General features: G+C 32.1%; 1 protein-coding gene across 1 annotated transcript in view; it reads left to right on the top strand.

The window, feature by feature from the left end:
- KCNH7 (potassium voltage-gated channel subfamily H member 7) overlaps positions 1–14766 on the top strand; it is a 399182-nt gene that overhangs the window by 256647 nt on the left and 127769 nt on the right. Inside the window, exon 3 of the mRNA XM_039855541.1 lies at positions 11175–11330. Coding sequence (XP_039711475.1) covers positions 11175–11330 — 156 coding nt within the window. The remainder of the gene's footprint in view (positions 1–11174; positions 11331–14766) is intronic.

The following is a 14766-nucleotide window of genomic DNA, read 5'->3' as shown; positions in this document are numbered from 1 at the left end:
TGCTCTCTTCTCAGGCACTCCAGCACACTCTCATGAGTGGATTCTTCTTTTGATGAAAGGTTCTTGTTTTATTCATGTTTGTAACTCCTACAATTTTGGGTGCAGTAATTTGTAACATAGTAGGTACCTAACGCATTTAGGTTAAATTTTATTAATTTAAAATATATTTTACTCATTCTAAGATATACAATAAACTCACAGTATTTGTAACTTGTGTTCTACTCCAAATTTGTAAACATAGTGCAAAAAATGTATAATTCTTTTTAGTAATAGTGAATACACCAGGAACAGAGCAAACCACGCACATGGCCATGAATAGTCTTAGTTACTAGCAACATCTACACAGTAGTAATGGCTCAGCATTCTAATTGTGTTTGACCTTGATAGTAGTTTGCACATACCATGATGATGTGCAGATTCACTCATACTCTTAGTCCAATCAGTTCAGTGTTAGTGCAATTTTCCTGAACAAACGGCAGTTGAGTGGAGTGGTCTGGTTTTAGGTATATTTGAGCCCTGCTAACATGAATATATCTTATGAAAAAAAACAACGGAACCAAATAACCAAATATTTACTTGTGTGTAAAAACTACAAATTATTAAAAATTGTCACAAATGTGCCCCAAAGTTCCTGATTTCAAATGTAGATGTGATTTGCCTGGATATTGAGTACAGTACTTTAAGTCTGCCTCAGCTTCTTCTAACACTCATATGTTCCAATACACTAATTCAACCAAAAAAGTTCCAAAATTAAATAGAAACCAGGACTGGGAAATGGTAATTATAGTAGTACATCTTAAGAGACAATATGATTTATGAGTCAGATAAAGTATGAGTTGTTTTTTTTTTTCTAATTTCAATCCCCAAATAATTTATTAGTGATTTATCAAGTATAGAAAGTTACTGAATTGGCTTTTTTTCAATAATCAAGTTTATAAGTATGAAGAGAACCTAATACCTGAGCATAAATGTTAACAGAGAATGTGTCAATGGAAAGGAGTGAGAGTCAACAATTATAAGTTTACATATGCCCACACTTTGAAATAAAGAAAGACTCCTGAAGAAACAGTGAAAATATTTCCATGCAGATGTCAGAGTTATCTCATGTAATTTCTAGTGCAGAATAGTACTGTTTATTGAATTAAGACTTTTATGTTCTAAAATCTGATCTCTGCCAAATAGTATGAAGTGGACCTAGGATGTGAAACACTCTATCATATTTTATTTCATGATAGCCTTTCAACCAAGAGCTAGCTTATGGGGAAATCATGCTGCAAGGTATGTGATCGAATATGACAATGCTATTTTAGTTGGGTTTTGGGGAGCTCAAATCAAGACCAATACCAAGAAAATACATATTTAGTAGGTGATTCTGGCCTTTGCCCTTCTCTTCCACCCTTGCCCCAGCCCTTTGTTTTCTGTAGTTTCTTTTTCTCCAGTAAGCATCTAGTTGACCTATGATATTTACTTTTCTCTCTCTCAGAAGGGTGTCTTTGAAACAGGGAGAGAGTATAACACAATTCCATATTTTCCAATTACATTCCAAAGAGCTAGATGTTATCACAAATTTCTCTAAAATAAGATTTGAGTAAAATAAATGTGGGAAGTGCTATATTAAACAAAGTAATCATACTTGTTTTTACAAAACTTCTTAAAATATCTAAAACAATAACGTGCATAGAGCATCTCCTAGAGGAGGACATTTTCCAAACTGAATTACTTAGAGAAAATCCTTTCCAGTAACATCTATTAACATCTCACTGTTTCTGATGTAGGACAAAGAGTAAAAGCTGGGAAGGTCTCAGTTCAAATCCTATTGTACTGCTTACTGAAAAACTTTAAGATAAAATTTTCTCATGAGAAACAAGAGGCACATAGAAAACATTCAGAAAATAGCAGCTATGATTTCATTATGTAGTTGTTAAAAGTAGTAATAGAGATAATATACAGGGATAGAGGCAGCAGAGTAGAGCACCTTTATCCTTAGAAAACCCAAGGCTGATAAAAAGGAGAAATGGTGAATGGTCATGAGGCAGTATAGGACTGAATGGATTAAAATGAAATTTGGGCTTGGGGCAGGCTGGGCAAGTACATGGTGATTCCCGACTCCTAGGGGTCAGTAGAAAGGAATTCTGCCAAAGCCAGGAGGCCCAGAAATGTGCAAGACAAAAAGACATGGGGAGAGTTTTAGTTCTGAGGCTGTGGCTTATAAAAGATAGAAATTTCTTAGAATATACCTAATTAAAAATTCATGAAATTCAAGGTCTTGTCACAATGAAGGAATTGAAACCCAAGCATTCTTCCCCAGTGATGGAAAGGGGAAGAAGTGCCCAAAGGTCAAGGAAAAGGAGAGACTGTGCCTGGCTTACTTTTCATCTGCAAAATAAGGACATTAATGGTGCCATCATCAAGTTTTTTGTGAAGATGCGAATGATATTAATGCATGTAAAGGCATTAGAACAGTGGTTGGCACCCAATAAATATTAGCTGCTATTATTACTCTTTTTTCTAAAATGTGCTTTTAAATACTGATTATGGTATTCGTAGAGCAAATCCAAAACTAGAGATTGTTTCACACATTTCTACTATATAACAAGTTCCACTGACTATGGAGTTTGCTAAAAGAAGCTGAGTTCTGCTATCAAAAAAGTTAACTAGCATATAGTGTACTTTTAAAAGGCAATAGGACAGCCACAGGGACATGAGAAACACAAGAAATAAACCAAGGGCTTTGTCACTGAAAAGTTAAGGAGACATATTTTAAAACACTAGGTGAAAAAAGGATCCTTTCTCTACTAAGCCCTCATCCTGTTCTAATTGCTGTTTGATGAACTGTCTCATATGAAAGCAAGGGGATAAACTGATGAGTTCATTTCTGAAGCTCTATGAGAGTTGAATGACTCGATTTCAACATCAAACATTTGAAGGAAGTTTAATCACCGTTTCAAGTTGAGAACTTGATTTTTCCCACCTTAATAACACTCATTTATTGCTCACTTTCTGAAAGCTAGGCTTCATGATAAGTACCTTATGTGTATTATCCAATTTCACCTTCCCAACAACACTATCAGATGGGATAGTCTCTTCTTTTCCTCATTTTACAGATGAAGAAGCTAAGTCTTGGGAATAGTAAGCATTCTGCCCAAGGCCCCTCAGTAAATAAAAGCAGGGCCTGGTCTGTCCAACTCCAGAAACTACATAGAGCTAAACAGCCAGGAATCTACTACTTACTGACACTGCCTCACTATTTTCTAAATGTTTAAAATCATTTTAACTTAGAAGCAATTAAAAATAAATCATTCATGCTGTTGACATCTCAAACAGCGCTAATACTACCACACAGAACCAAGAATGTGACAACCGGATTTGTGTAAACTAGATTAGTTTTCATTATTAAGTGAAAGGTGTATTTATAATCTCTCCTGGAAATTTCAAAAGGATACTTATAGTCCAGCAACTGCATAAACTAAATATGTTCACAGTTGTTATGTTAAATTATGTTGATGATTGTCATGTTAAATCTATTTATGTTGGTGATTATTACGTTAAGGTTATTCCTTTAGACCAAATGTATTATCAGATACACAGCTCAGTCCTTTTGTTAATAATGTTTCTGTGTAAAGTGTTTTTATTAGCTCACATGAATTCTTCCTATATGCTTTCACTAGACTCCTTTGGGCTTAAGCAGGTGACTGATAAAATAAGAGAAATGGGCAAGTATTAGAATACCTGCCTCCCGCAAGCAGTCAGGTTTAGCCCAATCCACAAAGCCAAGCAGACTGTATGTGCTCAATGGAACTGGCTATTCCATTTGTTCTTGTTGATGTGATATTGTATAAGAATTAATGTGTTTTTCTAACTGGCCTTCTGTCTCTGAAACAAAGAAATAGCTCCTATATCTTTTGAACTTACTTCTTTAAGACATCACTAATATCTAAAACCACCCATTTCCTGTCTGTACACTAAAATACTTTTGAAGACACTCTCACATTTCAAACAATTCACTATATCCCTAACATCAAAAAACTGAATTCCGAGAACATAGAAAGCCATCAGGACATGACTTCCAACTGTTCTCACCTTATCTATCATTTCCCAGCTATACTATATGCTCTAGTATACTATTAATCTATTTACACCAAGTCACTTAATAAACTAACATGAAGCATTTTCATGTATCCATGTCTTTAGAACAGCCAAAGCCTATAAGTTCCTTTTGTCAATCCATCTAATAGCTCCTCTTTGTCAGCCAAACTTCCCCCTAGTCCTGGCACTCACTATCCCCTTTCTTCATTTTCTCCATGATATTCTATGATACTCTCACCATTTAATCTACTATGTATTTTACTTATTTATTTCTGTTTCCCTCAACTCCACTAGATTGTAAACTATACAATGAGAAAGATATGAATCTGTTTTGTTTCCTGCTCAACACCCAGTGCTTAGGACAATGCCTGGCTCATAGTGGTTTCTGAATAATCGGTTGTTAAAGGAAATTGGTTTGAAGTGTACATGTTTCTTCTTCATGGAACTTCCTTCTTCTCCGTGTTTACTCCTACTCGACCTTAAAAACTTAGGCCCAGTATTTCCTGGCTTCTTACAAGAGTAACACTTTTGTTATATACAGTTTCTATAACTACTATATTATATTAAAATGTTCCATTCCCAAGAGCTTCCATTTGTTAAGTGTTTACTATGTGCTAAACACAGTACTGGAAATGTATCATCTCATTTATGGCTCAAGTTTTAAAGAACAGATACTATTATCTGGAATCTACGGAGAAAGAAGCCAGAACACGGACAAGCTAAACAACTTCTCAAGTTTAGTACCCAGGTCTTCCTTTAACTCAGAAGACTCCAAGCTACTACCCACCATAGTCACAAATGCTGCTTGAGTGTCACCTTCTGTGGATAGCTTTTCATGAACCCTATCACTGTCAGGGAGAAATAAAAGGAGTCATTATTAATTTAGCAAATATTTATTGAGTTTTCATTTTGTGTTGAGGCCTGTGTGCATAGATTGATATTATCTAGCCTTTTGAGGAGCCTACAGTCTAGTTATAAATGTGCTTTAAATGGGATGTTTTCACTATTCTATTATTCTGCAAACTTTAGAATGAATTCTAGAAGTGGTTTATGAGTGAGGATAAAGACTCTATTTTGTTTACTTTTTTATTAAAAGTAGAATAACATCTATTTTAAAAAAATCAAATACTAAACAATGTCAGATAAACTCCCCAGTCAGAGAAGTTTCTTCTAGTCCTCTTTGAGGACTCCATCATGGCCCTCTGCTGATATTGATATCAACAGGCAGTTAGTTACCTATAGGGAGTGAATTGAGGGATATCTGAAAGTTCTTATCCATGCCAATAAGACATTTCTTCTGCAGAGAGGCTACTTTAGAGATCATTTACTTGAGAGTGGCAATCTGTTATGTCATTAACAGTTCTGAGAAATTAACATATCCCATGATGCTCCTCCTTGATAGAAAAAGTTTATAATATTTCACCTTGGAGGCCTGGACAGAGCAAAGAAGATGGAAGAGATACTAAAAGAAAGAAATAAAAAGAAATAGATGCAGAGAAGCCAGTACAAATTTTGCTAGTTTCTTACTTGTGCCTGCACTTGGCTGCAGTCATTCCTGGCTGGGTACATTTCTCCTTCTTGAAGACCTAACAGTCCCCTTTGCTTTTCTAATAGACTTTTTAATACAAGATCAACAGTGCTGCCTCTTTAATGAGGCCTTTGTATTCTGAGGTTGCTTTTTTTTTTTTTTTTTTACCTAGAGCATGTCTCTAATGGTATTTTTTAATCTTCAAAGAGCCCCCTCCACGCCAATCTACCAGGAAAAAAAAAAAGAACTAAAAACTTCCAGGCATTCATTAAACGGTTCAGCTCAGAGAAGAATAATCTTCACTCAGTACCCTGAAATATGAAAAAATAGTGTAGATTGTGGTTCCAAGAATGGTAAAAGATGGGAGTAAATTGCAAAGAGAGACCTGAGAGTTAAATGGCCCCTCTGGAAACCCTCCAACAAAAGGCAAAAATAATAGCTCACATTATTGAGTTTTGCTGCATGCCAGTGACTTATTGGGTCACCCTCAGATAATAAAGGCTTCTGGTGACTTTCTACTGTAAAAACAGCCTTAGTTCCAAAATTACTATTCCCAGCCTGCTTCAGGTAAGAATGCCGTGTGGAGCCAGCTTCAACCTCCTTTACCTTCTCTCCACACTCTGGTTGCTATTTGCTTCCCTGCAGGTAGGTGAGAAGGAGGAAAGGTTATGGAGTAGGACAGTTCTTACCTTGCTGGCATGTTGTTCCTTGAGCTTACAACCGTGCTTCTACCTAAAGGCTTTCTCACTTGCAGTTTTCTCTGCCAGGTGCACTCTTTAACCACAGAGCCACAGTGCTGACTCCATTACTTCCTTTGTGTCTTTGCTTACGCGTCATTTTATAGGAGAAGCATTCTCTTACAGCTTATTATCTATGACCTTATTTTGCTTTCTCTTTCTTCTTTGTACTTAAAGTTACTTGACCTAGTAGATACTTATATATTTATTTATTATATCTCCCCCCGGGAGGATATAAGCTCCATAAGCACAGGACTTCATTTTTTTTGTTTGTTTGTTTGAATGTTTGTTTGTTTGTTTTACTGCTGTCCTTCTCACCACCATCTGAGAACCCAGAACAGTGCTTGACCAAATATTTGGTGCTCAATAAACATTTTTTGATTTCAGGAGACATAAGAATGCCCTGTGAATACAGAGAGTAGAATAAAACATCTTTAAAGCAGCTCAGAGGGAAGAGTTTTGGCCTTTTATTTCAAAAAGTAGCTAGCAATATGCCCCTAGTTTATTAATAAAGGAATAATTATTCAGATTACCCTGAGTTTACTTGCTTTGTGGCTACAGTTAAAAAATTAGCATTCTAGACATTTTATTAAAATGAGCACTGTTCCTCCTAAATACTCTTTTCCACTTTGAGAATGTTTTTACTCAGGAGAAAACATGGAAATGAACCTGATTCTAAATAATATTAATATAATTGCATATATAATTTCATAATTATTGGATAATGTTATTGTAAATAATGTTAACCAACATTCATTACATTTGAATACAGGATTTGTTTTAACAAGGACTAAACTTTTTATTTCTAGATTTTTTCATTCTTTTTATGCATTATTGAATGTGACTGTTTTTTCTTCATTGCTAGATTAGTGTTTGCAGAATTATGTTTCCTAATGTTGCATTCAAGAAAAATATTTAAAAGCACATTGTAATGACTTCTTAGGTTAATATTACTTTACAAAAGTAGTATCTTAACTTAGAGTTAGTAGAACTTAGAGTTAGTAGAACTATGCAAACTAAAATGTTTTTGCCCTATAAAATATATGTGATTCTCCTCCTCTTCTAAATTTCATGTATTTTCTTTCAATATCTACTTTCCAGAAGGCTATGAAAGATTGATGGCGACATTAAATCCAAAAACTAAAAGAGTAAAAAAAAGTAAACGTGAGTCTTCAGTTGACTTTAGAGGAGATATATTGCTTAATAGAAATATGCAGGAAACAATGATAGTAGGCAGTAATTCCCAGATTAATTACACATATTCAGTATGCTTTGGAGCCAATGAATATAGAACTTTTTTATAAAGCACTGTAATTTTATGATTTTTTGGCACTAGACAGTAAATTTATAAGCATTAGTATTGGAAAAAATGATTTTGCCCCTTACTACCAAAAGTAAAATTACTCTGCTCTATTATAAAACTGTTAAATCTCTATCCCTACATCTTTTATTTATTGATTTCTCACAAATCTGTGCTTTATATTTTCATGTACAATCAGCAGTATACCTCAAATGTCGAAAAATTTTACACTGCTAAGTAACAAATATGCAAATTCACAATGATATTCTAAATAATCCAGGATATGTCATTTTAAGTGTTAAAATCAATATGTATCTTTGTTCATTAGAAAAATACATAATGGCTATTTCTAGCATCTCCACAGACTCTCCGTTTAACCAATTTATAGTGTGATGCCTGGCCTGAAGCATTTCTATTTTTAGTTCTAATAGAACAGTCTTAAATTGCTTATTTTCTGTTTACTAAAGTCATCCACTTGTTACCATGGAAACTATGGCAAGTGCTCTAGCTAACTATTTTATTAAATAAATTAAATATGTAGCTGAAGACTGTGAAGGTACAGCATGTCATTCTTAAAACACATTTTCCCACATTTGTAAAACCATGGTCACATTTGTTGAAAATATAAAATTAATTATAAATAAAATCTACATTTCAAATTTGGGAGGCTATCCACATTTGAAAATCTGGATCATAACTAGCACATATGGTTTTCCAACTAACAGAAAGCCTATGTCCTAAAAGTGTTAATGTAAATCAGTTCCGTGGAAATTAGAACATGTCCACCCACTGAAATAATTTTATAAATAATAATTAGATCTCCAGGCCCACCCTCAGAAGCCTTTCAACCTGTGATGTCTCAGTTTATAGCAATATTAGCAGTAGCCTTTGTTCTCAGTTCTGGCAGCAGGAGCCATGTTCTAGGGATGAGAAGAAAGGAAAGAGTTTTTTCATACTCATTTTGTTTTTAATACTCAGAGAAAACAGAGGACAAAATTTTGGAATACTAAGCATCCATTGGATGTTGGGGCTCCCAGCTACATCTTTCTGCTATTTGCCATTACCTCTGTCTCCAGCCTTTTGGTGTCCTTTCACTTTCTCACATCTCCCTTGCTCCTAACCTGCTCTTGCCTCTACATTGAACCATCACTATGCTCAAGAGTTGAGATGGTCTCAACTAGTTGTTTTTTCGTTTTTTGTTTTTGGGGTTTTTTTGTTTTTGTTTTTGTTTTTGTTTTATAGCAATCAGCAAGTGTTGGTGGGAATGTGGAGAAAAGGGAACCCTCATGCACTGTTAACTGGGATTGCAAATTGGTGCAGCCGCTATGGAAAACAGTTTAGAAGTTCCTCAAAAAAATAAAAATAGAACTACCTTACAACCCAGCAATTCCACTTTGGGGTATTTATATGAAGCAATCCAAAACACTAATTCAAAAAGATATATGTGCCCCTATGTTCAATGCAGTATCATTTACAATAGCCAAGATATAGAAGCAACCTAAGTGCCCATCAATAGATGATTGGATAAAGAAGAGGTGGTACATGTATACAACGGAATATTACTTGGCCACAATAAAAAGAATGAAATCTTCCATTTGCAATAATGTGGGTAAACCTGGAAGGCATTATGTTAAGTTAAATAAGTCAAAATACCATATGATCTCACTTATATGTAGAATCTAAGGAACAAAGTAAACAAACAAAACAGAAACAGACTCATAGATAGAGAGAACAAACTGATGGTTTCCAGGTAGAAGGAGGGGGAGGGTTGGATGAAAAAGGTGAAGGGAATAAGAAGCACAAATTGGTGGTTACAACATAGTCATGGGGATATAAAGTACAACATAGGGAATATAGTCAGTAATATTGTAATAATTACGTATAGTGCCAGGTGGGTTCTAGACTAATCCGGAGATCACTTTGTAGATTATATAAATGTCTAACTACTACACCTGAAACTAATATAATATTGAATATCAACCGTAATTAAAAAAGAAAAAGAAAAAAGAAAGCAATCAAAATATACACTATTCCTTGAATGACCAAGGACTCTTTCTGAAGTTTTTGCATTTTAAAAATACAATACTTTGAACCCAAACAAATCCCTAACCCATGAGATTTCTGTCACCATGACTAAAAAAATATTCAAGACCTTGAGGGGATTATGCTAAGTAAAATAAGTCAGACAAGAAAGGCAAATACTATATGATCTTGCTTATAATATGTGTACTCTAACGAACAAAACAAACGATAACCAAAAAGAAGCTAATAGATACAGAGAACAGATTGGTGGTTTCTGGAAAGAAAAAAGGTGGGATGGACAAAATAGGGGAAAAGGATCAAAAGGTACAAACGTTTATGGGATGTAACGTACAGCATAGTAATTATATATTAACAACAGTTAATAATACTCTTTCATATTTGAAAGTTATTAAGAGAGTAGATCTTAAGAGTCCTCATCACAAGAATAATAATAAAAAAAAATCTATGTAGTGATGTATGTTAACTAGACACTGTGGTGATCATTTCACAATGTATAAAAATATTAAATCATTATGTTGTACACCTAGAACTAATATAATTTTATATTTTAAATATACCTCAATACAAAAAAGAAAATAGTCAGAGAATAAAAATATGATGAAACTGCTTTAAGAATATACTCAGATTTAGAAGTCAGATCCAAGAAGGCAATCAGAAACCAATTGATTTAAAAGAAGTCAGATTCTTGGCTATAGTCTCCAAAGCTTGGATCTTGGGTTTTCTGTTCAAGGATGAGTGGTGGTAATTGGTTGTAAACTGAGTCATCACTTCATTCATCTCTAGATGAATCTAATAAAATATAACTTAGTAGACCTGTAATTGCGCTTTTAATTTAATCCCTTCAAACGAAAATCATCTTTTTGGTTGAAGGGATTAAAGTAACACAGTTTAATACAGACAAAATGTTGTTCTCATTTCTAACAGATTACAAACCAAATAACATTTTTGTAATTTGGGCACTGGGAATTTTGTACACACACACAAAAAAATTATTGTAACACATGTATAACTGAGCCAATAATTTACTATTTTATGTTAAGAAGTTAAATAAGAAAAATAAAATAATTTCTTTAATGCTAAAATCAAAATAACACAAAATTAGTTATCTTCATTGTTTATACACATATTTTATTTGGATTCTGATTTAAGCAAAATATATAAGGAAAGTCTAAGAGTTTTTTCTAGAAAGTTAAAGGATGTCTCTTTTTCTATACTATGAAAACAAATGAGAATTGATATTATGTTATTCTATAATGTAGTACTTGAACATGCCTATAAATAGTTTCTGGCAAAATTTGTGCATATTTTAAGCAAATATATGTGCAAAAAATATGAAATTAAAAATCAAAGTAACGTAAATCTAATTTTAGTGACCATTTAAGAAAGAAAATTCTATAGGGTTTTATTAAAATTTTAATATTACTGATACTTAAAAATGGAGACATATTTTTCACCTAACATTCATCTTTCATCTCCTCAGGATCTACTTTCATTTGCAACACTCACATAATTCCAGTGAAAAACCAAGAAGGTGTGGCCATGATGTTTATCATTAATTTTGAGTACGTGACGGATGAGGAAACTGCTACCTCCCCAGAGAGGGCAAACCCAATATTACCAGTCAAAACTGTCAACCGTAAGTAAAAGTAACATGTACATAATGTTCTTGATATTCTGCTATTGTAATAATTTTAATACATTCTTCATTTTGACTCAGTTCTCAAAATATGTTCATATTTGAAGTAAAATTATTTTATATTTAAAAAGCCATAGCTGATGTTACATTTTCACGCCTTACATAATTGCTTTGAAAGCCATTTGACTTGTATATACCATAGTAAATTGAACCAGTCCCCTATTGATGGGCATTTAGGTTACTTCCAAACTTTGGTTATTATAAATAATGCCAAAATGAATGCGCATATATGTTTTCATATGTGTATACGTATATTGTTGGACAAAAGTATCTTCAGGGCAGATTCTGTAAGAAGGATTCCTGGGTCAAAGAGTAGTTGCATATGTACCTTTTTAGATACTGCCAAACTCCCCTCTTTATGTTTTGAGCCATTTTACACTATCACAAGCAATGTATTAGACTTTTTCCCCAAAGCCATGCTAACAGAATGTCAATCTCTTGATTTTTGTTATTATAACAGGTGAGTAATAGCTCTATTAGTTTTAGTTTACATTCCTCTTACTATGAGTGAGGTTCATATTTAAGCACTATAAACATTTCTGTCAATTGTCCATTTCTTGTATATACTTTCAATTCAATTGCGGATGGGTATTTTGTTGTTGTTGTTGTTTTGTCTTTTTCAAATTGTAGAATGAGTTGCAAATCACTTCTGCAGCAAATGATTTTTTTATCTTGTTTTTTTTCATGAAAGCCTTTTTTTTGTTTTTTGTTGTTGTTGTTGTTGTTTTATAATATAACTAAATTTATCAACCTTTTTCCTTGTTGATTCTGAATTCTTAAGTTATATTAGAAAAACTTTAACCGCTCCAAGGTTGTAAGCAAATTCATTTTCAATCTAGAACTTGTATGGCTTTATATTTTAGGATCTCTGATGCATTTAAGTTTTAGCCTGGTTTATAATGCAAGGTATAAATTTAATTTATCATTTTATCAACAGCTTTCCACTTTTTCATTTATTAGAAAGTGTTTGTTTTCACCAGTAATTTGAGATACTACTTTTATAACATGCTAAATTTCTTGTGTAGTTTAGTCTATTTCTCAACTTTATTCTGTTCTGTTGGTATTTTTATCCTCTAGAATCACACCATTTTAAATATACAATTAATATCTGATACGATATACTCTCTTTGATATTAATTTTCAAGGCTTTGTGGTTATTTCTTGCTTAAAATTTTATATGAACTTTAGAAATGACTTATCTAGATACAAAAATCCTTTTGGTATTTTTATTAAATCACAATAATTTTATAAATTAATTTGAGGAAAATTTATATCTTCATGCTTTTGAGTCATTCTATACAAAATTGTATTCTGTATATATTTTGATTTTTAAGTCTAATTTTTGTATCTTTTAAGGGTGTTTTTAAATTTTTCTCATTGTATGCTACTTGACATTTAACTTTTGTTGTTGTTGCTGCTATTATAAGTAGGATCTTCTCTTTCATATTTTTAAGGCTACTGATTATTTTAGTATGTTTATTCTATATCCTATAATCTTAGTGAATTTTCTTAGTTGACAGCTTATACATTGTTATAAGCTTATTTTAGTTTTCTTAGCTTATGTATTGATTTTAAGAGTTTTTCAAGTATTCTATCATCATATCAAATAGAGATTACTTTACATTTTCCTTTCCGTATACATCTGATAGTTTTCTCTTGTCTAATTGTACTGACTATTACCTCCAATGTATCATTAAAAAGAAGTTGTTAGTAAACATCATGCCTTATTTCTATTTTTTTTGTGTGAATGCCACTAGTGTTCTCCATTAATTCAAATAATATGTGGCTTGAGTTGTATGTGTTTTATAATTTTAAGAAAGTTTCTACTGATTTATATTTATTAAGAATGGGTGTTGAAATTTGTAAATTGCCTTTTAGCATCTGTAGAAATGAGTGCACTATTCTGTCTTCTTATTTTTGTGGTAAATTATTAATGGAGTTTACTAAAATGAAACCATCATTGAATCTCTGGAAGGAACCACATTCAAACATGAGGTATTTCATTTTGCAATATGCTTTTGGATTCCTTTGTTAAAAATTAATTTAGATTTTTTGCATCAATATGCATTGGGGAGACATTTATAATTTTTTTTTCTGCATACATGCAATTTCTTCAGGTACTGGTACCAATGTTATAATTCCTTCAGAAAAATAATCTGAAGTTTCTTCTCTATTTTTATAATTTACTAAGGTTAGATCAATTTTCAGGAATGATCCATGTGAACATGAAAACAAGGTGATACTTGAGAATATTAGGTTACAAAATTTAATATTGTTTTTAAAACTCTATCTTATTATTATGTTAAGTCATTATATCCTTACTTATTTTCTGTCCTCTACCTATGTCTTAGATTAAAAGAAATACATTAAAGTCTTCTAGTATTAGAGTATTTCTCTTTATTTTTTGTTATCTTCTAATTTTGTTTTAAGAATATTGTTGCTGTATTATTTCATAGATATTCCCACTTAATAGATATTCATATAAATCATTTTATATTATTACTGTAAGTTAACTTGTAAAACTCTAAAGCATTTTCTTTTTTATTTATCTTTTTTTCTGAAGTCTACTATACTTTAAATCATGACAGTTTTTTTTTTATATATTCTTGTTACATCTTTAACCACCTTTTAGTCTTTGTTTTAATTGTGTCTTTTTTATAAGTTGTCAAGTTAGGCTTTCTTTTGTTTCTTATAAGAAAAAAATAATACTTTTTAAAATGTATAACTGTAATAGATAATTACATTTATTGATATAACTAATATGTTTTATCTTAATACTAATATATTCCATGTTAATATTTTTCTCTTAAAGTATTTCATTATGCTATATTTTTTGTTCTTTTTTACTATGTGTACTTGCTTGTTTTATCCTGTTTTTATTTTTTTTCATTTTATTTTTTTAGCAACATTCTCATTTTTTTCTAGTGGTTTTATCTTTATAAGAAATTTTTATATAATGTCCTTAATCATTCCTACTTTTCTTAAATATATTTTAATTCATCGCTATGAGCAAGAGTAAAATTGGCTTGTAACTCTTTTCCTCCACTTTTCTCCATGAAATTTTAGTCAATAATATTTATTATTTTTTAGTGCTTATCTTTGCACTTTTAAGTGTGCCTTGTTTTCTATTATTCAGTTTGTCAGATTAAATTATATAATTCAACCACTGTCTATTACCAACAAGGCATTCAATGAGCTTATTTAATGTTTTCTTTCTTTTCATCCTGTTTTGCTTGGTTGTGATATTTCTAGCTTGCCCAGTGTGTCACTTTTGTTACAGTTTTAAATATTTAATGAAATGTTTTCAGTGCTCAATACTACTCTTTTTGCAAAAGTTTCTCAGACATAACCTTGGATAAAGTTCATTCTCTTCAAG

The sequence above is a fragment of the Pteropus medius genome, unplaced genomic scaffold (assembly GCF_902729225.1).
Source record: "Pteropus medius unplaced genomic scaffold, Ma_sr-lr_union100, whole genome shotgun sequence".
In the NCBI taxonomy this organism is placed as follows: Eukaryota; Metazoa; Chordata; class Mammalia; order Chiroptera; family Pteropodidae; genus Pteropus; species Pteropus medius.
This window is presented reverse-complemented; position numbering and strand designations above follow the sequence as displayed.